Source organism: Ambystoma mexicanum, chromosome 11, assembly GCF_040938575.1.
Source record: "Ambystoma mexicanum isolate Mex_15411 chromosome 11, UKY_AmexF1_1, whole genome shotgun sequence".
NCBI classification, from domain to species: domain Eukaryota; kingdom Metazoa; phylum Chordata; class Amphibia; order Caudata; family Ambystomatidae; genus Ambystoma; species Ambystoma mexicanum.
In genome coordinates, this window is record NC_090934.1 from 1,352,740,404 (window position 1) to 1,352,762,883 (window position 22,480).

The 22,480-nt window shown below is 49.0% G+C and overlaps 1 protein-coding gene across 5 annotated transcripts in view; it reads right to left on the reverse strand.

Annotated features, from left to right (window-relative positions):
• Positions 1-22,480, reverse strand: part of ZNF280D (zinc finger protein 280D) — a 1,333,168-nt gene that overhangs the window by 803,726 nt on the left and 506,962 nt on the right. For all 5 annotated transcript variants that reach the window (XM_069624893.1, XM_069624892.1, XM_069624896.1 and 2 more), the window contains exon 8: positions 16,976-17,193. In XM_069624893.1, the coding sequence (XP_069480994.1) occupies positions 16,976-17,193 (218 nt within the window). The remainder of the gene's footprint in view (positions 1-16,975; positions 17,194-22,480) is intronic.

A 22,480-nucleotide genomic window follows, 5' to 3' on the forward strand; every position in this document is an offset into this window, starting at 1 on the left:
TACCATCCCTTGTTCCTCTCCGCTACAGGCACCAGTTCTATGGCGCCTTTCTCCAGCAGGGCTTGAATTTCCTGCGCAAGGAGCGGATCCGGACACTTCAAAGAGAGGTTCCCCGGTGGATTGTCGCGAGGCCTGTGCCGAAAGGGAAGACAGTAGCCGTGGGTTATGATCTCCAGAACCCACACATCCGAAGTAATGGCACGCCACTCTACAAGATGCTGCGCCAGCCTTCCCCCAACCGGCGAACCATGGGACAAGGCCTCATGACTGAGTAGGAGCGGCTGCGGCGTTACCTGAGGGCAAAGAGGCAACTGCCCGAGCGGCCTTGGCACCACGGGTACCCTGTCGTCCACCTCTGGTACCCCTGCGTTGGCCCCTTTGACTGCCAGCTCCTCTCGCTCTACCAAAGGACGAGTAATAGCGAAAGGAGCCACCCCTCCACTGCTGTCCCCTAGGACGAAAAGGCGGAGGTTGGCGAACTGCAGCGCCCAACGACTTCGCTGCAGCTTTTGAGGTCTGCAACCTCTCAAGGCTCTCGTCAGCCTTGCTGCCAAAAAGATGTTCACCATCAAAGGGCATGTTGAGGAGCCGGGACTGCACATCAGGAGCAAACCCCGACTTCCGCAACCACGCAAACCTGCGTATCACGGTGCTCGCCGCCATGGACCTACTGACGCATTCAGCTAAGTCCAAACCCGACTGAACGGACTCACACATGGCATCCTTACCATCCTGGACCAAAGCAAGGAAACCATCCCGTTCGTCCCCTTCGGGAATATGTTCAGCCGCTAACGCAACACAGTTCCACAGAGTGTGCGTGAAACGTGACAAGGCACAAATGGAGTTGGCCGCCTGAAGCGCCATACCACCAGAAGAAAACACCTTCTTCGCCCAGCCATCAAAACGTTTGTCGTCCCTATCAGGAGGGATGGTAGGGTACGACGCCTGCTTTGCCGGGGCCGCGGCCGCCTGCACCACCAAACTTTCCGGAGTGGGGTGCCTGGTCAAGTAGCAGGGGTCGCCACTGGCTGGACGGTATTTCCGCGACAAGGACCTGCCCACTGCCGGGAGACTCTCCGGAGCAGTCCAAGCCGCCGCCACCCTACACTGTAAAGCCATATGGAATGGCAGAACCGGGTCAGATGGGGGACCAACATCAAGGATGTCCGTCAGATCATCCTGCACAAACTCCCCTGGGGGAGCAGACCATCCCAGATACTCAGACACCCTAGCCATAAGGCGCCGGTATGAGGAATCGGCATGGGAGCCAGGCTCAGGCCGACCAAATTCCACCTCCGGAGAGGTGTCCAGACCACTAGCATCATGCAGCGACTGCCTAAATTCGTCAAATTGACTATGGCCCGAGACAATGTCATCCGGCACCTGACCAGGAACCAGGCCAACCGAATCCTCATCCGCCTCCGAAATATAATCCAAGTGGTGGAAAGGCACCTGAGAGTGCCTGCTCTTAGCCAGAGCCTTCCTAGGGGGTACACCCGAGACACGGGGCACCTCCGACACGAAAGGCGTCGATGGCGTCGAGCGAATCGGCGCCGCCGTCGAGAAAACCGGCAACGGCGCCGAGAGGATCGGCGTCGACGTCGAGGAAATCGGCGTCGACGTCAGATGCAGCGCCTCCAATATCGGCGGCGTCGACACAGCCCTCGAAGCCGGAGCCCCGAGCGTGTCCCTCGACGACCTGAACGTCGACGGCTTCGACGACTTCCTCGGAGCCGGAGCCTCGAGAAAGCCTGTCGACGCCCTCGACGCCTCAGACGTCGATGTCTTCCTCGAAGACATCACAGGTGCACACGGTCTCGATCGCGTCGAGGACCGGGACCTGGAACGGGTACGGCGAGAACGAGCCTCCTTGTCCGAACGGGACCTCTCCCGTGACTCGTGCCGACCACTCTTGCGAGCGGCGTCTCTCGACCTCACACGGCCGACCCCACTCGGGGGCGCGGACGGTTGAGTACCCTGCGACTCAAGAATCGCCAACATTTTCTTCCCGAAGGAAGCCCATTCCTCCGGCGTCGCACGGCTGGTGGGATAACCGACGTGCCGGGCAGAGTCCTCGGAAGAGGACCTGGAAGGCGACCGGTGACGGCGCTTCCGAGAACGCCTCGAAGAGGCAGAGGAGTGGCGAGACCGACTCCTAGAAGAAGACCGACGAGACCTCCGACGATGACGCGGAGAGTCACCCCTCGAATCATCCGTCGAAAGCCCCGCCGACTTCGACTTCCGGGGCTTGGACACCCGACCTACCGACAATTTCTTCTTACGTTCGCGTAAGGCCTTGGAAGTGAGCGACAGGCAGTCGACACAGTCATCCGTGTCGTGGGCCTCCCCGAGGCACCAGAGGCAGGCGTCGTGCGAGTCAGTCACCGACATCTTGGACCCACACACCCCGCACTTCTTGAAGCACGGACGCGGGGTTGAAGACGAAGCGGAAGACATCGCTGCGAAGGAATATTCACAAACGAACAGGCTCGAAGAACCAGAAAGAACAGAACTCCAAAGAGTCGAGGCTAGAACCGAGAAACACGAAGCAACACGTTCGCGGAAAAAACGGAACTGAGGCTACTGGCGTCGTGCGTCCTACTTATCACATCGGATGACGTCGGACGTCGGAGGAGGTCCTCGACGGCGGCGCATCGACGTCATCGACGCAGGACGCAGACGCCGAAAAAGTTTCCGAAGCAGCACAGCTGTGGCGATTACTGTCATAGATATGGAATACGTCGGAGGACCCAATCCCCTCGAAAAGATGTCTTAGTACTGCTTGTCCCACCTGAGAATCAGACCTAGAATGAGTGTCTAGGCAATAGTGTTTTGTAAAGGAGTGTACAGAACTCCAGGTTGTCGCTTTGCAAATGGACTCTAGGGGAACATTTGCAATGAACGCTATGGGCACCCCAGGGCCACGAGTAGAATGTGCTCTAGGCTTGAAGGGCAGTTCTCTCTCAGCAAGAGTGTAACATACACAGAGAGATGCATTTGACAATCCACCTTGAGATAGCTGATTTAGAGACAGGATCCCCCTCTCTACCAGCTGCCACTGAAACAAAAAATTGGTTTGTTTTCCTCAGTGGTTTTGTTCTTTCCAGGTATAACATGACTGACCTGCACACATCTAGTGTGTGTAGGCTTATTTCGGCCATGCTAGTGGGATTCTGGAAAAAGGTAGGTAGTTCAATCGATTGGTTCACATGGAACTTCGAGATAAATGTAGGCGCAAATCTGGGATGAGTGCGCAGAACTACCTTATCCCTGTGGACTGTAACAAAGGGGTCTAGCACAGAAAGGGCCTGTAGTTCGCTAGCCCTTCTGATAGAAGCGATAGCCACTAGGTAGGCCGTCTTATAAGTCAGGTCTTTTAGACTTGCTTTATGCATTGGCTCAAAGGGAGATCCCATGAGCCTGGTTAAAACCACATTTAGATCCCATCCTGGAGCTGGGTGAGAAATGGGAGGATAACCCCTTCCATAAAGGCCTTCATCACTGGTATCTTCCACCATGACACCTTTTGTTGTGATGTGGTGTAGGCTGAAAGAGCAGCCAGATGAACCTTTAGGGAATTGAAGACCAACCCAGTGTCCAACAGATGGGTTAGGTACAGCACAATGTGTGCGGGAGAGCAATCAATGGGATTGACGCCCTTGGAATTACAACAGATGACAAAACGTTTCCATTTGCTGGCATAGCAATAACGGGTGTTAGGTTTTCTAGCTTCCCTGAGTATGTCCCTGCACCTCTGAGGGAGCTGTAGGTGTCCAAACTATGACCTCAGGAGCCAAGCTGCTAAGTTCAGAGTTTGTGGGCATGGGTGTAGGGTCTCCCCCTGTCCTGAGACAACTTGTTGTACGGGCAGGTTCATTTTACTGGTGGAGATGTCCCTCTCACCATCAGATTAGCGAACTAGGGCTGGCGGGCCCACGTGGGGGCCACCGGTATCATGGTAACTGGTTCATGGTGCATCTTGTGCACCATCTTGTTGAGAAGGGAAGTCGGGGGTGGGGACACATTTCCCTGACCATGTTATCCAGAGACCATTCCCCTTGGGAGCGCCTCTGGGGGTACCTGGAGGCGTAAGTCTTGGCATTGGCCGTTCTCCTGAGTCACGCACAGGTAAATCTCTGGGAAGCCCCATTCTGCGAAGAAGCTGGACACAATGTCTTCGTGCAGACGCCATTCGTATTCTATAGGAAGATTGCCAGAAGATTGAGTTCCCCTGGAACATGTTGGGACAACCGAAACATCTTGTGTTTGTGAGCCCACATCCAAATGTTTTGGGACAGCTTGGATAGCCCTGGAGAGTGAGCGCCCCCTGTTTGTTCAGGTAATACATGGCTGTAGTGCTGTCAGAATCAGCACTGTCTTCCTTTGTAGTTGCATCTGAAAGGCCTTTAATGCCTTGAACACCGCCAAAAGATCCAGTAAATTTATATGGTTGAACGCTACTTGAGGGGACCACACTCCATGCGATGTCTGCTGAAGCAGGTGAGCACCCCCACCCTGTGAGAGATGCGCCTGTCGTCAGAGTGGCCTCTACTGCAGAGGTGGTGAAGGTTTTCCCCTTTAAGAGGTTTTCCCGTGACCACCACTGCAGAGAGAACGAGAGCTGGTGAGACAACTACCAGACCTTCCCATTGTCGACTGGCCAGACACTACTGGCTGTTGAGTCACTCTTGCATGGGACGCATGCGCAGCCGCGCGTGGGGAACCAAGTATATGCATGACGCCATAATTCCTAGCAAACGCATGGCTTTGCGCACCGTCAACTCCCGGCTGGCTACATATTGAGGGATCTGAAGAAGCATGCTCTGAACCCTCTCAGAGGGGAAAACAAGGCAGTCTTTCGTCCAGATTAGAACTCCCAGAAATAGTTTTGACTGGGGGCTAGACTGGATTTATTCTCGTTGATAGAGAAACCCAGACTGAACAGGTCTACGGTCTTTTGGATGTTCAAAAAAACCTTTGTCATACGAGTCCCCCGTCATGAGCCAGTTGTTGAGGTAAGGGTAAACCGGGACGGATAATCTGCGCAGGTGTGCTGCTGCTACTGCCAGAACCTTTGTAAACACCCTTGGCACTGAGGCGATGCCAAAGGGGAGCACCTTGAATTGGTAATGCTTGTCCTTTATCAGGAACCTTAGATATTTCCTGTATGCTGGCCACATTGAAATATGAAAGTATGCATCTTTTATGTCCAATGTTGCCATGTAGTCCCCCGGTTTCAACAATGGGATCACCTCCTGTAGCTTTACCATGGAAAACTTTTGAGGTTTTATGAACGTGTTCGTTGGGCGCAGGTCTAGAACAGGGCGCATGGTGAGGTCCTTTTTGGGTGCAAGGAAGTACACTGAATAAATACCCTTGTTTACCTGAAGAATAGGGACGGCTTCTATGGCGTCCTTTCCCAGCAACGCTTCCACCTCTTGATTCAGGATCTCCAGCTGGTCCAGTGAGAGGCTCTGTGAGCGCTGTGGTCTGAATTGAGGAGGTCGGGCGAATTCCATGCAGTACCCGTGGGCAACCGTCTTTATGACCCACTGGTCTGAAGTTATCCCCTGGATCTGATGGTTTTTTCTGACCAGATGCTGCAGCTCCTCTAGGATTGGGGCCTCTAGCTCTGGCTTTGCCGTGTCGCTGACCCCTTGGAGGGTAGTATGCTGGCTTCCTGATGTTTGTCCAGCATTAAAGTTTCCTGTGCTATAGTTGTATTGACTTGCACGGGACTGCCCTTGAAAGGACCGACGGGAATTACCTCCCCTTTGGGAGGTGTGGGGGGGAGGAGAAGGTTTTTGAGTATCTGTTGCAGGGACTTCAGCGTCTAATGCTCGTTTTTGGCCATTTCCAGGGCCTCATCAACCGCGTTTCCGAAGAGATTAGTTTCTTCAATGGGTTTGTTGACGAGAGCGCGAAGCTAAGCGTGCCGCTTAAGTAAAGTGCCCTGGGCAAGAGATCTGCCTGCTGCCTCAGCAGTGTCCAGAGTGTTCTTTATTACATTCTGGTTTACTTGCCTGCCTTCGGCCACAATGGCGAGTAGCCTGGACCTGACGGGTTCTGGGACCTCCTGGAGACCTTCCTGTACTAAGTTCCATTGAGCATCTGCATAAATCTCCAGCAGCGTAGTGTTATTCCCCGTGCGTGTGGTATATGCAGCAGCCGAGGTGACCCGCTTACTAAGGCATTCAACCTCTTGGATTCTTCATCCAGAGGCGCCTCCCCCGTAGCAAGGGGTACTCCTGCCAGTTTCCGGGTTGTAGTCACTACAAGGGAGTCGGTGGTGGCGTGCCCTTTACTGTATTGAGGATCCGAAGGAGCTGGCATAAATAACTTTTTTACTCTTGGGTTCACTGCCCGGGTCTGAACTGGCGACACCAGGGAGGGGGCCAATCTTCTTTTAAACGAATTAAGGAGGTGAATGGCCTGGCTTGAGGGGGGTTTCTCCTTGAGAATGTCTTCTACAAAGTCCAGCTCGGGTACCGCTTCTTGAGAAGTGATTTGGAAGTGATCAGCTACCTTCCTTAACATGGCATTGAAGGCCATTTGGTCGTCTACAGGCGAGGCCTGGCAAGCCGGGATGGACGGAGGAGAATCCAGGCACAGAATAACAGTCAAAATGTTCGGGGAGAGTCCAAGGGTCCGTCCCCACTTGCTAGGTTTCTTCCCAATTGTCCGTGGCATCAACCTGGTCCTCATTGTAGCCCTGCAGGAAGGAAGGTTCTTCATCTTCACTGTAAATGTCCTGATAAGTATCCATCTGGACGATGTCTTCCTGAAGGACAGGGACCGAGGGCTGATCTTCTTGGAAACATGAAGCAGATTCAAGATTAGGTTCTCCACGAGATCGTTTCAGGGAAGGATGTTCAGAAAAATTGTTAATTTTTTCAAGACGATCCATGCACCCTTCAAATTTCTCCCTTGTCCACTTAGAGGAACCAGAAGGGCCTACGGGTGGCAAAACGTCGTTTTCCGCCCCTTGACGCTGACATTTGTCACTCAGGGTGTTGGAAAGAGGCTCCTGACTGTCCACGTAGGTCTCACGAGAATCAGGGCACCATGGTGTATCTAGAGATTTGCCCGCGGCCTGCCCCGTGTTTTTTCACAGAATATGTATCGGCCCAACCGCCGAAGTATTTCTTGCGATAATGTGTTCAATCGCCGCCAAATCGCCGTGAGTTAGTGGGTCCGAAGGTCTATCGGTAGATTTACCGCCTACCGCAGCGTTAAAGGGCCTAGCGGTAGGTTTTTCGCCTCGAGGCCTAGTCGGAGATTTTGGGCCTACCGGGCCTTTAAGGACCGTTGGAGCGTTGAAATTCTGCGCTTTGACGTGTAAACCTGATTTAAGGGTAGCGCCCTTGTTTGTTTTGGAATGCCCAGTCACAAAACGCTGCTGCAAATGCAGGGAAGGCTGTTGATCTGAACGATCAGAGGAAACAGCCGAAATGTTCAACGGCCCTGCTGGCGCTTTCACCTTTTTCGACATACCCGTCGAAATAGATGGAGGGGTTGTGTGTTTAGTGTAATGCGTAATGGGGGGAAGAGGGGGTGAGAGGGGGGGAGACAAAGATATGGCCACCCTGACCCCACTCTCCCCCTATTGTGAAGGCCGGCCAGAGGGCTCGGCCACGTGGATGCTTCATCGGCCGGATCTTAGGTTCTGAAATCCACCGCCGTAGACAAATCCCCTGCAGTCTTCGTCAAAGTTGTTTTGCCATCGAAGTGACTTAAAGGGGTGGAATAACCGACAAGTCGGTTTGAGATAAACAATGTCTCTTAAGTAAGAGCTCCGCTATGGGGCGACCAGTTATCTGGGCGGAAAAAAACCTGAGGGACCTCAGCGCGTGAGGGATTTTGGGTACACAACACGTCACGATAGGGATAGTGTTACAGACATGCCTATGCCGACGTCCCCTTTCGGTCCCCGAAAGAAAAGATGCAATACTCTGCGGTTACCACTCGATGTCGGACCATATGCACAGCATGTGATTCTAAGCAGATTAACACGCATCAGAAATTGTGTTTACGACTTAATAGTACTTGCCTTTCTAAAGAATTCACTTTGTGTAATTACAATATAATTAGATTTTTTCTTTTATGATGCACTTAATACCAGAGATTGGTTTCCAAACATGGGATCAGGATTCAAACCTATGTTGCACTTCTTTGTCTTGCTTCCAAGACAAACGCGTTGCCCCTGAGCTATTCCCAGTCAGTCCCCCATCAGTGTTCAAGTGTTTTTTGGACCATATGTATGCCACGTGTTCTTTGTAGCTTCCTACAGCCCTCTCTAACTCCTAAGAAAAAACAGTCTGCTTTGTCATAGCTCCCAACATACTAGGTGGTGCAGGAGTCTACTAGGAGATGGAGTTTTTGTATTGCCCAAGGTATAGTTTTATAAAGTGCCTTTGGGGGCACTTTAGAAAAATGGTCCCAACATCCCCTGACATTTTCCTATGAGTAAATGCAGATTGTGTCCGTTGGGAGCGCAATACCCCCCCTCCCCTTTGTTACGGTGAGAGGTGCCCAGGAGTTGCAGGTTCGAGGATTCCTCTGGTCGGTTAAAGCTACAAGATGCAACCTCTGGCGGCAAAGAAAAGCAAAAACCACAGATGCAAGCCTCTTCAAGACACTTCACAGGATGGCGGAAGGAGAGTTCAGCAACGATCAACATTTCAACGATGATAGGCGTCCCTCCAGTTGTGGTCACAGAAGCTGCTTCAGGACAGGCCGCCCTGAAGATAGGAAGCTGGAATCCGGGGAAAAGAGGACTTCTGGCACAAGCTGACAAAGACCAAAGTTAGAGACCCGATCGCAGAACCGCAACGCTTCTTACAAAGCAGCCCACGATAGGTCGTCAGTTCACCGGGTAGTCCAGGGAGCCTTGTTGGTCCCATTAGTCCAAGGGCTGAAGCACCACTCGGGTCTTTGGAGATCAGAGGAGCTGGGCTTCATTGGGCCCGACACGCGAAGGGCTGCTGGGCCTCAAAAGGAGTCTTCTTCAGATCTTTCGTGGTCTGCTCATTTTCAAGGGATTCTCGGCTCCAATGCAGATCTGTTGAATGGCTACAGGAGTCCTTTTAGCCAAGAATTGATTTAGAAGCAAGTCCAAGCCCACTAATGGAACGGATCTGTACCATTCAAGCAGCCAGTAGTTGTATGATCAGGGAAAACAAATGGTTTTGCATCTGCCCACACACAGACTTCGGGCCAGGAGAATATGAATATATATATATATATATATATATATATATATATATATATATATATATATATATATATATATATATATATATATATATATATATATATATATATATATATATATATATATATATATATATATATATATATATATATATATATATATATATATATATATATATGATACATTACTCACCGTAATCGTATTTCTGATGCTTGTATCTGCTTAGATCACATGCTGTGCATAGGCCGACATCTAGTGGAAGCTGCGGAGTATTACAGTTTGTTTTTCGAAGTCGAAAAATGGGCGTCGACACAGGGCGTGCCAGTAATACTATCCCTAGTGTGACGTCCCCTGTACCCATGATCCCTCACGCGTCTAGGATCCCCAGATTGTGTTTTTCCTGACATGAGGTAGCATGAGGAGTAGCGTGAGTACAGATAGTCCAAGCAGATAGACAGAAAGGTAAGACTACAAGCAACCATGCGCCTTCTCTCGGAGGGGAGGAAGGGTGGGTCGCATGTGAATCTAAGCAGATACAAGCATCAGAAATACGATTACGGTGAGTAATGTATCCCTTCTGAGGCTTGTGGAATCTGCTTAGATCACATGCTGTGCATAGATTAGCGAGCAGTACCAGAAGAAGGAGGTGGGATGTGAGAAGGGTCATGAGCAAACAGGTGTCTTAGAACCGCTTGTCCCACTTGTGTATCTGCTTTGGAATGAGTGTCAATGCAGTAATGCTGAGTAAAAGTGTGAATAGAGCTCCAAGTAGCTGCTTTGCAAATGGTGTCAAGGGGAACATTTGCAATGAAAGCCAGAGTGGCCCCAATGCCCCAATGCCTCTGGTAGAGTGGGCCCTTGGCGTAAAAGGCAGAGTTTTTTCAGAAAGAGAGTAACACAGCTGTATACAGTTGATAATCCACTTTGAGATAGCGCCCTTAGAGACGCGATCCCCCTCTCTGCCTGTAGCTACGGAGACAAACAGTTGATCTGTTTTCCTTAGCGGTCTGGTTTTATTTACATAGTATAAGACCGCCCTACGCACATCTAGGGTGTGTAGTTTCACCTCAGCTGAGCTTTGTGGGTTTTGGAAGAAAGCCGGAAGCTCGATGGACTGGTTTACATGGAACTTGGATATGAATTTTGGTGAGAAACTAGGGTGTGTGCGTAAAACCAGTTTGTCCTTGTGGATAGTAAAGAAAGGATCTTGCACTGACAGAGCCTGAATTTCACTGACCCTTCTTATGGAGGTAATGGCTACTAAGAAGGCCGTTTTATAAGTCAGGTGTTTGAGACTACTTTTATGCATGGGTTCGAAGGGGGGCCCCATGAGCTTAGATAGCACCACATTGAGATCCCATCCTGGCGGTGGGTTCGAGATAGGAGGGTGAAGTCTCTTTACTCCTTCCATGAAGGCTTTAACCACTGGTACTTTCCACCACGAAACCTTGTTATGGGATGTGGTGTAGGCTGAGAGGGCTGCCAGGTGTACTTTCAGAGAGTTAAAAACCAACCCTGCATCCAGCAGGTGGAGCATGTATGTTACAACGTTGGAAGGAGTGCAATCAACCGGGTTGATTTGTTTACTCTGGCACCAGATAACGAATCTTTTCCACTTGTCAAAGTAACAGTGCCTTGTGTTTGGTTTCCTGGACCCTTTTAGAATGTCCCTACACCTCTGTGGTAATTTGAGATGTCCAAACTCTATGACTTCAGGAGCCATGCTGCTAGGTTCATAGAGTTGGGTTCCTGATGCACTGTTTGACCTTGTTGCTGGGACAGAAGGTTGTACCAGGCTGGGAGTCTGATGGGCTCGCATACCGCCATCCTGCGTAGGTGTGGAAACCATGGTTGTCTCGCCCACATGGGAGCAACTAGGATGAGCGTCATCGATTCCTTGTTCATCTTGTACACCACCTTCCTGATGAGAGGAGTTGGTGGGAAAGCGTACGCAAACATCCCTGACCAGTTCATCCACAGGGCATTCCCCTGGGAGTCCGGTTGTGGGAACCTGGATGCAAATCCTGGGCATTGTTTGTTTTCGCTTGTGGCGAATAGGTCTATAGTGGGGAAACCCCACTGAGAGAAGAGATCTTCTACTACGTCTTTGTGAAGGACCCATTCGTGTTCTTCTGGGAGGGAGTCTCTGCTTAGAGCATCCGCTAGGGAATTGAGCTCCCCTGGAACATGTTGCGATGACAGGAAGATGTTCCGTCTGAGTGCCCATATCCATATTTTCTGGGCAAGCTTGGACAGATTTGGCGAACGAGTCCCTCCTTGCTTGTTCAGATAGAACATGGCTGTCGTGCTGTCCGTCCTGATCTGCACTGACAAGTTTAGTAGATGGGGCTCGAACGCCTGCAGCGCTCGGAATACTGCCAGAAGCTCTAGCAGATTGATGTGGTTCTTGGCTACTGAGTGAGACCAGAGACCCTGAGCTGTGTGGTGGAGATGGTGAGCTCCCCACCCCGTCAGGCATGCATCTGTAGTCACCACTGCCTGTACTTCGGGATCGTAAAAGGGTTTCCCCTTTGCGAGATTCTCTCTTGTCCACCAGTGTAGGTTCTGTACGAGTGTTGGCGAAACGACCACTAGATCGTCCCACTGACCACTTGCCTGAGACCACTGTTTCGCCAACCATTCCTGCATGGGACGCATGCGCAGACGCGCGTGGGGGACCAGGTAAATGCATGACGCCATCATGCCGAGTAAGCGCATAGCTTTGCGTACTGTTATCTGTTGACCTGACTGATAATGCGGAATTTGCAGAAGTATGTTCCGAATTCTTTCTTCCGAAGGGAAGGTCAATCCTTTCTGAGTATCTAGGATAGCTCCTAGAAACTGTTTTGAGGTGCTTGGCACCAGACTTGACTTTTTCTCGTTGATGGAGAAGCCTAATTCGTGGAGGAGGTCGATGGTCCTCTGAATGTTTGACCTGCAGATTCCTGGGGTTTCCCCCGTTATGAGCCAGTCGTCCAGATAAGGGTACACTGGGATTGCTTCCCTGCGTAGGTGTGCAGCTGCCACCGCCAGTACCTTGGTGAATACCCTTGGTGCAGAAGCTATCCCGAAGGGCAGTACCTTGAATTGGTAGTGGCGACTGTCCACCTTGAAGCGCAAGTATTTTCTGTGCGCCGGGAGCATGGAAATATGAAAATAGGCATCTTTCATATCCAAGGTTGCCATGTAATCCCCCTTTTTTAGGAGTGGGATTACCTCTTGTAGTGTGGTCATACGGAATTTTTGGGGCTTGACATACTTGTTGGCAGGCCGTAAGTCCAAAACTGGGCGCATTGTTAAATCTTTCTTTGGCACAAGGAAGTAAGTTGAATAGATACCCTTGTTTACCTGGTGTCCCGGGACGAGTTCTATCGCGTCCTTTTCTAGCAGAATGGCGATCTCCTCGAGGAGGATCTTCTGATGTTGTAAAGAGTGGACTTTTTGTCTTGGAGGATGGTTTAGGGGACGTTGCAGTAGTTCTATGCAGTACCCATTGGATACTGTTGACAGCACCCATCTGTCGGATGTTATCCCCTCCCATGCCTGGGTGAAACTTGATATTCGTCCCCCTACTGGGGTTGCATGGGAAGGGACCCTGAACTGAGCGTCACTGCTTTGGTGGAGGCGTGCCTCCTCCTTTACTGGGGCTGCCTCTGCCTCTACCACGTCCTCTTTTACTACCCCTACCATACGCCTGGGTAGACTGTTGTGAGCTGGTGTTCCACTGTGTACCCTGGGTGTGGGAGTAGCTATTTCCTCTATTGGAATTTTGGCCGCAGGGGCGACGAAAATTGCCATTCCCTCTTTGGTTAGGTGGTTTGGTAGTTAACTGGCCAAGGGATTTGAGGGTGTCGAATTCTTCCTTAGCGTTTTTTAGAGCGTCCTCGACTGCCTTCCCAAACAGGAGATCACTTTCCACTGGTTTGTCTAAGAGCGCAGCTTGTGTTTCTGCTTTGAATCCCGACTGCCTCAACCAAGCATGCCTTTTGATGACAGTCCCCTCTGCTATAAGTCTACCCGCATTGTCAGCGGCGTCCAGAGTTGCTTTTACAGTGCAGCCCGACACGTTCCTTCCTTCCGCACAAATGCGAGCTAGCTGGCTTTTAAGGGGTTCGGGAGCAGAGTCTATTAGTGCTGCCACTTCTTCCCAGTGGTGACAGTTGTAGCAAGCCAACAGTGTGGTGGAATTCGCGATTCTGGCTTGGTAGGCTGCCGTGGAAGCTACTTTCCTGCCAAAACCATAAAGTTTTTTACTTTCCTTGTCGGGGGGAGCCTCAGAGGAAGATAATGGTGTACCAGCTCTTTTGCGGGTGTTGGTTACTACTAGAGAGTCTGGCTTAAGTTGACCTCTAATATATAGGGGGTCCGACTGGGCTGCTTTAAACAGCTTCTCCACTCTCGGATTTACAGGTCTTGTCAGGTTTGGGTTGACAAGGGATGGTGCTATTCTGCGTTGAACAGATTTTAGGATGGGAATGGTCTGGGCTACTGGCTTCCTTTCCCCTATTAGTTCTTCCGCAAAGTCCCTTTCTTCCTGGACACCTTGTGTGTCTATGTGGAAGTGGTTAGCTGCCCGAAAGAGCAGTTCATTCAGTAGGGGCTGATTATCTATTGGGGAGTCAGACACTGGGGCTTCCCTTTCGACTGGTGAGTCCATTCTGAAAATATCTGGGCTATTTTCTGGCTCATCCTCGTCTTCGTCTTCGCCGTAATAATCTGATCCTGCAGGATCTTCTGGCGTGTCAATTTCCTGACCTTCTATAAGGGAAGAGTTTCCTTGGTCTGTAGGGAAGAGGTAAGAATAGGGTTGGACCTCGATGGGGTCTAAAGGCCTAAATGGTGTCTCGACCCGGGGTCTTTTATTTGAGGGGATAGGGTCCCTTGACCCTGAGGGAGAATCTTCCTGAGGGTTTAAAGCTAGGAGTTGTTCAGGGTGTCTTTCGAAAAAATTCGCCAAGGAAGACATCCTTGACATTACTCTGTCAATGTCCTCGCATGACCAGAGTTTTGAGCTTGGGGTGACCTTGCTGGGACTTTCTATGGATTGGCCCTGAGAAGACTTGGTCAGTTCTTTTGTAGTGGAGGACTGCAAGGGTTGTTTCCTTTGCTGTTTACCCCCTTCCCCGTGGGTGGAAGTGTGTTTCCCCTTTCCCTTATCTTTCGACGCCTGGCGTCGAGGATCGGAGGTGGAATCCCTGTCTTTCGAGCTAGCCTTCGAAACTGGCCCCTCTTTACTCCCAAGTGATGTACCCTTTTCCTGGGGTGCAGGCTGGGGGTGGAAGTCGTGTTCGTCTCCGGACGATTGATCTTCCGGGATATTAATGGTCGGGGCACTCTGTGCAAGTGTGGAGGCTTGCCTGACGTCGTGCGGCGACCTCGACCGGGACCGCCCAGAGGACGTCCTTTCGGACCGCTCCTTCTGTGCCTCTTTCCGAGGTTTCGACGACGTCGAATCTCGGGTGGATTTTTTGTGTTTAGCGTGTGTATGTGTAACGCTTTTGTCGCCGGGGGACTTCCCCATAGTCGCCGGGACGGACGACCTTCCGAGGCCGGGGACGTGCGTTCGGCTGTCCTTCGACGCCTTGGTGCCCTCGCCGTCCGAAAGTTTGGCGTCGCTGCCGTCGCTGAAGGTACCCTCCGCCTCCATAGCTGCTAGCTTGGCGTGGTGGGCCCAACGCTTGGTGGAGCGGTCCTTAAGAGTTTTGGCCTTAAACCTACTACAGGCCCTGCAACCCGTCTCGGGGTGGTCTCTGGGTAGGCAAAGGTTGCACGTAGCGTGCTTATCTACCCAAGGGTATTTCTTATTACACTTGGGGCAAAACTGAAAGGGCGTACCCTCCATACGCGCCTGTGGGCAGCGGGCAAGTGTGTGTAGGTAATAAGGTGTCGAGTGTGGAAGTGTACCACCCCCACTCTCCCTACTTGTAGGGCCGAGGCCAGCGGCCCAGGCCCGAGCCGAGGCGGAAGCCTCAAGGCCCAATCCGTCGGGTATTCGACGTTGATCTCCTCCCCGGTTCGGCGTCGAGATGTTGATCGACGAAAGGTTGGCCAAACGGGGCAAATTAGAATTAGTTTAGAGTGAAAATATGGCAAAGCCAGGGAACTCCGATGAAGTGCTTCCGACCAGAATGGCGGAAAAAAACAATCTGGGGATCCTAGACGCGTGAGGGATCATGGGTACAGGGGACGTCACACTAGGGATAGTATTACTGGCACGCCCTGTGTCGACGCCCATTTTTCGACTTCGAAAAACAAACTGTAATACTCCGCAGCTTCCACTAGATGTCGGCCTATGCACAGCATGTGATCTAAGCAGATTCCACAAGCCTCAGAAATATATATATATATATATATATATATATATATATATATATATATATATATATATATATATATATATATATATATATATATATATATATATATATATATATATATATATATATATAAAAAAAGCCACAGCCTTTCAAGTGCATGACCATATCAAGGAATAATGTTATGACCTGGCAGGGCAGGAAATAGGCCAAACAATATGGCCAAAGAATGCACAAAAAATCTTATCTTGTGGCATAGTAAATTTCAGTAACAAGCCACGTCTAGTAGTCATAAGCAGTAAAAGCGAATATGCACACCAAAAATAAAGCAAAAGCAGTAAATGTAACTGCTGCCACCAACCAGGTTGTCGTTCGGCCCATTAAAGTAATCAAAGATTCATGTGTAAAAAGCTAGGGTGATACTAAAGTATCTCTATTGCATTGCACTGTAAGGTGCAAGATGCAATGTTAAAAAGTGCCAACATTTTAAGGGGAAACTGTTTCCCAATACTGACCGTCTGTAGGTCTAGTCAGTTTCCCCATAACAATGAACAAAGGGTAAGGTAAGTGAAGCTGAAGGCTTTAATTCTTCAAACAGTGAGGCTAGGATCAAAAACAGAGCAAACATAATTAGGTTCCAAAACTATGGAGGGAAAGCTGCAAAGAGAAAAGATTTACTAGCAGCTTCGTATTAGGATTTTCGCAGGACATCCATATACAACCCTAATTGCTCTATAACGCAAGTCTGAAGAGTATTTATCCACACATTTTTACATCTACAATTAAACTACAACACTAGACACAGTCTCTTAAGTATTACATGCCATTGCTGCAAATTTAACTTTGCTTTTAAATTTAATTAGCACCCTGGGCGGGGACACAAGCCAATTAGGGAGCTCAGAACGCAGGGGGAATCTTTGGTATAAGGCCAAGCTCCCCCAAAGCTGTGTGCCCCACGGCCTGTGCCGTCCTTGCCTCTTCACACCACCCCATGCTGCCTTTAGCAGTCACGAGTAAATATACACAGGTGCTAAAGCCAATTTGATTTTATTTAATGAAAAACGTACTTTCACTCCATCCTGTGACGCTACGTCGGGACTTGAATCTGTCCCAACTCACAGTTGAATGGAGCAAAGTTCAGTTTCTCTTTTAACAAAAAAAAATTGAACATTGCCTTTAGCATCCACGTATAGTTACTCCTGAAGGCGTTATGTCCCTCGGCTGACCCTTTCGTTAACAGTAGCGCTGCCCACATTTAAGGACCCTTGCTTTGCTTGGGCCGTAACTTGGGTTGCTGCCCGTTACCGAGGGTCTGCCTGCCGCCTTGGGGCATATCGCCTCAATGATCAGACAAATAAATCCACATGATAAAAGTAGGGAAACTATGTTCAGCTACATATAGGAAATACATTTTCCCTTCAAATTGAAATATATGGATTGAACATACCTCACATTATTTTTGAGAACTTTGGCGCAACTGAAGCATTTGAAAGTAGTGTGTGTCTTCTGCTCCTGCTTTAACAGGTCCAGATCGCCATCGTGTTTACCATAATAAAAGTCGCTAACTAACATGATTAGTTTTCCTTCTTCATATCTTGGTGAACTTGGAATTTCAGTTTTAACCACTCCAGCAAAGAAGGCATTCATCATATCTGGACAACAATACTACCCACAAAAAAAAAATAATGTTAAATCGTTTTCACAATTCTGAATAAAATGCAACTTTACTTTAGAATTAATTACAAGTAAATGTGCTTTAATTCTCCCATATAGTAATTTCAAAAACTGAATTGCCCTCATGGAAATGCTTCTAAAAGAAACACCCACATACAAGATCAGTGATAAAGAGTCCTCAATTAACTTTTATCAAATGTATTTGGCCAATTAAAATAAGGCAACATTTTTTTGTTACAATGGCTTCAGATTTGTAATCCATCCACTACACACTTCATATTTTTAACGACAAACGTTAAGAAAAACAGTTACAAACGTAGGTTTACAAAATGCAATGAAAACCTACTCTTTTCTTAAATAATCAACTGTCCCTGAGTAACAAGAAAGGTTTCAAAACTTCACTGCTGTTCAGGAAACCTCCTTTCAATCTCTGCCCCTTTAATCAATATCTACCAGAACTTTGGGACTCTCACCACCATAAGCATGTCATGTTTTAGCCATATTTAGATGACTACTATTCTTCGGACAGTGGTGGCAACAAACATGCATGCTCCCTTTTTGTTTCCATTTCTCAGCTGCAATGCAAGGTTTTCAGATCGTCCTCTGGAATAGGATTCGGCTTCTGAGGATTTAGTCGGCCTGAGAACAAGGAAGAACCAATATTATGCAAGTTTAAGGCAGACTGAGAATCTAGCCATAGAAGAAAAACCAGAGGCAAGTTGCCAGTAAATTTGCAAGACGAGAGGAAATGCAAGCCAATGGAGCTTTTCAAGCTGGGGAGATAGGACCAAAGCACTTTCCTAATTTACAGGGATAACATGCGCCTGATAGGTTCAGGAAGGAGAGTCAAAGCCACGCCAGCGAAGGGGCCCACTTGTGGACCCACCAATTCAGGCACAGTCAGGTGTTTCAGGGAGACTAGACCTTTGAGCTGAAACTGTGATCCAGTTGTTCCCAAAGGTTCTGGTGGAGGGGTGTGGGGGGGGGGGGGTGGGGGGGGGGGGGGGAGCTAAGAGGCGCACCACAAAATGTGAAGTTTGGTCTTATGGCGAGGCAGAGCTTCCGGTTGGGATTCGTTGAAGCATGAAAGCACGCTCGCGTCAATGTTCAATCTTTGCATTACCGGGTCTTCCAGGAATGCAGGTGCAGAATTCCAGAAGCAGACAGTAAGTGGGAAAGCGGGACTGCCTCTATCCTCAGGAGCCAGTTCGTGGTAACAGCACACAATCGCACACCAAGAATCAATCAGAGGTGGAAAGCCAATGGCAAACCATCACTCCAAATACCCCCCCCCCCATGTGTTTCAGAAGGCTGTCACACACAAATGAAGTGTTCCACACCATCCCCGACAGCCCCATGACCTAGGATACAAGCATCTAGTGCCCAATGATGCCCCCATCCTCTCACAAAGAGGAACAAGGATGCCCATGTGACCCTTAGGTCTTAGAAGCAAAACAAGAAACTTTATTTTGCTAAAATGTAGGAGGTAGAGAAAATGGACCCATCCAGGTAAAATTGGATTCCACGCTATGCAATCATATTACACAGTTGAAAAATTCACAACCAACCTCGTCACATGGATAATCATGGGGGAAGCGGGAGCAGGGATTACCTTCCCTGCGATACAATGGGATGTTAGTAAAGAATTGTGTAGTAACACTGTGAGCGACTACACAATACTTATCTGCTTGTTATTAGATAACACATTTTGGTGTAGCTCTGATCTACACAAGTTAGTGTGACTGAGCAGTCAGGCCTATCTCAAGAGGGGTAATGTAAGCAAGCTGTAGAGCTGTAGCAATGAGGGGAGTAGTTACTTACCTGTAACTCCATTTCTCCAGCGTTGGTATCTTTCATGGATTCACATGCTGTGAATATTCCCCGTAAGGCTGGGAAACCCCAGTAACTTAAATATAGTAGATTCCCTATGGAAAAAACATTGTGTCCCATCGACTTAGTCATTGGTGCTTTGGTCAGCACCAATGGGACATTGATTGTATAGCTCCGCCCCCTCAACCTCCCCTCAGATTTTTACCTCTCCAAAAGGAGGATGTCCTAGGACGTATGTTTGCCTGAGGGGGAAGGCTGGAAGGTGCATGTGAATCCATGAAATATAGCAACACTGGAGAAATGGAGTTACAGGTATGATATGATATTTTATTTATATCGTGCTCGTACACAGGTGTTTCAGAGCACAACCAGGCAAAAGGAGAGGAACATGGGAGAGAAGGGATACAACGATCTTACTAGGCCCAGTGACATTGAGAATGTGCAAGTGCATGGGGAAGGGAAAAGGGGGGGGGGTGCATGGGAGGGAGAGAAATTGTAAAATGCAGAGCATAAGGAAGGATAAGCTAAATAATAAAGTAAATAAATATATAAATAAGGTGATCCAAAACCGTGGTGGTGCAGCCTGTGTGTGGCCAAGTGCAAGGTTAGTCACATAGGGAGAATCTGATAAGTGCGGAAAAAGAGTGGGGGGGCTGTATGGGTACAGATACAGGCCCAGTGCAAGGAGTGGCCAGGGGGCAGTGCAGGAGGGTGGCAGGGTGAGCAGGTACCTGGGCCCAAAGGGCAGAGGGTGTCCAGGTGTAGCATTGCTGAGAGAGAAAGCATATCAGCAGGGGAGAAGAGGGGCAGAGGCGAAGAGGAAGGTCTTGAGGAGATCCGAACCGTAGGTGGTTCTCCTCACGTTTCAAAGTGGCAGGTAGGCAGTTCCAGAGGGAGGCCCCCGCAGAAGACAGATCTACCACCAACTTGTTTCTTGAAAATCGACAGACCCTGAGGGAGTTGGAGGTAGAAGAGCGAAAGGCTCTAGGGGGGGAGGTATTTGCAGAGGTATAGTTGAAGGTAATTTGGGCCCACTCCCCAGAAAGCCTTGTGGAAAATGCAAAGGGTTTTAAATGTAATCCTTGCAACCACAGGGAGGCAATGAAGGGATTTTAGCGCTGGAGAGGTACAATCCCAGGGCATGAGGCCAAGGACAAGTCTCGCAGTCCTGTTCTGGATTAGTTGTAAAGGGCGGAGAGTGGAGGCAGGTAGATTTAGAAAGAGGCTGTTCTAGTAGTCCAACCTAGTGAGAATCAGAGCTTGGGAGACGAGGAGCTTCTGAGGGAAGGAGAGGAACGTAAGAGTGCCTTTAAGGAGGTGGAGTAGGAAGTTTGACTTTTTGGAGACAGATGTGTGCAGAGAAGGAGAGTGTGGAGTCAAAGATGACCCGAGGTTCTTAGCTTTGCTGATAGGTGCAGGAGGAGGGCCATGGGAGGCCGGCCAGAGAGTAAGGGGAAAAGATGGAGGGGATGTACCAATGAGGAGGATCTCAGTCTTGTTGGCGTTTAAACAAAGATCATTTGCGGCACACCCATTTTGAAAGCTGATTAGGCAGTCAGATGAAGGAAGGAGAGAAGGTGGCCGAGGAAAGGCTGAAAATGAGTTTGGTGTCGTCAGCATAGCACTGGATATTTGAGCAGAAAATGGAATTGCAGTAGGCGAGAGTTGCCAGTTATTGATTGAAGAACCAGGGTGAGAGGTTAGACCCCTGGGGAACACCGCAGGTAGAGAGTGAGATAGAGGATAGGAAGGACCCAAGTTGTACCTGGGAGGGTCGATCAGAGAGAAACGAGGTCAGCCAGGCCAGAGCCTGATCAGTGATACCCAGGTTGTCACGAAGACGATTTAGCAGGGTGGTATGGTTGACCGTGTCAAAAGCCAAGGAGAGATCAAGTAGGATGAGGACAGAGGGAATGTTAGAGTCAAGGTTGGAAAGCAGGTCTTCACGGATGTTCAGGAGAGCAGTTTCCGTACTTATGGCAGCTCTGAAGCCAGATTGGTGGTCATGTAGAGACCAACCGAGTCAGAATGAAGGTTAAGCTGAGAGATGGCAAGCTTACCCACAACGGGAGTGATGGAAATTGTGCGATGGTTAACCGGACAAGAGGGATCAGCTGTGGGATTCTTGGGGAGAGGGTGCACAAGAGTGCGCTTCAGAGGGGAGGGGAAAGATCCAGTGGCAAAGGAGAGGTTGTAGAAGTCAGCAAGGGCGGGAGTATCGAGCAAGGGTATCAATGTGGTCCTTTTGCTTTTTGGAGAATAAGGGATGGACCTGTCTTGAGGAGGCTTTCATGGATCAGACTTGTCTGGCGACCTCATCAGGGGAGAAAAGAGGAAAGGCAGAGACTGAGGGAGGAGCGGTAGCTGAGGGTGGGTCAACAAGCAGAGAGGAGAGGGAGAGGAGGAGATGGAGGACAAGACGTCCTGGGTTTTAGAGATAAAGTGATGCAAGGTCATTGCAAAGAGCCTGATAGGAGTTCATACTCCCTTCTCCAGCATTGAATCCTTCATGGATTCATATGCTGTGAAAAGATTTTGTAGCAGTAGAAATACCTGGAGGTGTATTTCTGCCAAACAGGAAACAAACCTTTAGTAATATGACATTGTTAGGCAAAGTTTGTATGCAGTACCCTCTGGGAACACTACAAACAATTCTTAGATGTGTAGGAAACCCAACCTTTGGTATAAGCTTGTACTACACAGTTTTGGTAGCGTGTTGAGCAGCCAGGCTTATCTCAAGAGGGGTCAATGTGAGCTGTAGTGGAGTTACACAGATTTACAGTTGCAGGTATTCAAATACATTCTTTCACTCAAGGTTTCTTGAATAAACCATTATTAATTGGTCAGTCAGTTAGAATAAACCTTCTTCAGAAGGGAGCAATATAATCGTAACACTCAAATACACTTCATGAAATACAGACTCTTTACATCTCTAAATCAGTAGATACCCTTTTGGGATGGCCCACAGAAACGACCTATACTCTCAGGTGACTTCAATTGCTAGGGTGCTGGGGACATTAATATATAACTGTTACATTAAGAATCATATAGTCATAAGTAAAAGGAAAACATTTGTTAGAACATACAAGAGACCATAATTATTCTTAAGCAGGCAAATACTTTTGGATCCCTCCAGAAAGCGTCATTCAGTACAAAATGCTAAGCCAAAGTCAATGGGAAAAAGTCTTATATAGGATTAAACACTTCTGGTAGGTAAATGGAAAAGTCTTTGCACAATGTTTTAGAAGTCTTTGGAGAAAAGAATCAAATGTAGGGCCACCAGCTGATTAGACTTGCGAGTAGTAGAAGGTGCAAGATCTCTACAGCAAGAGGTAAGTTCTTTCAGACTTGGTACAGTACCTTTAAAGATAAAGAAAAGATGCAGCAGATGACTCCTGTTCCTGTGCAGATCTGCAGGTCTCACTGTTCATGGGCCTCAGTCATGGGG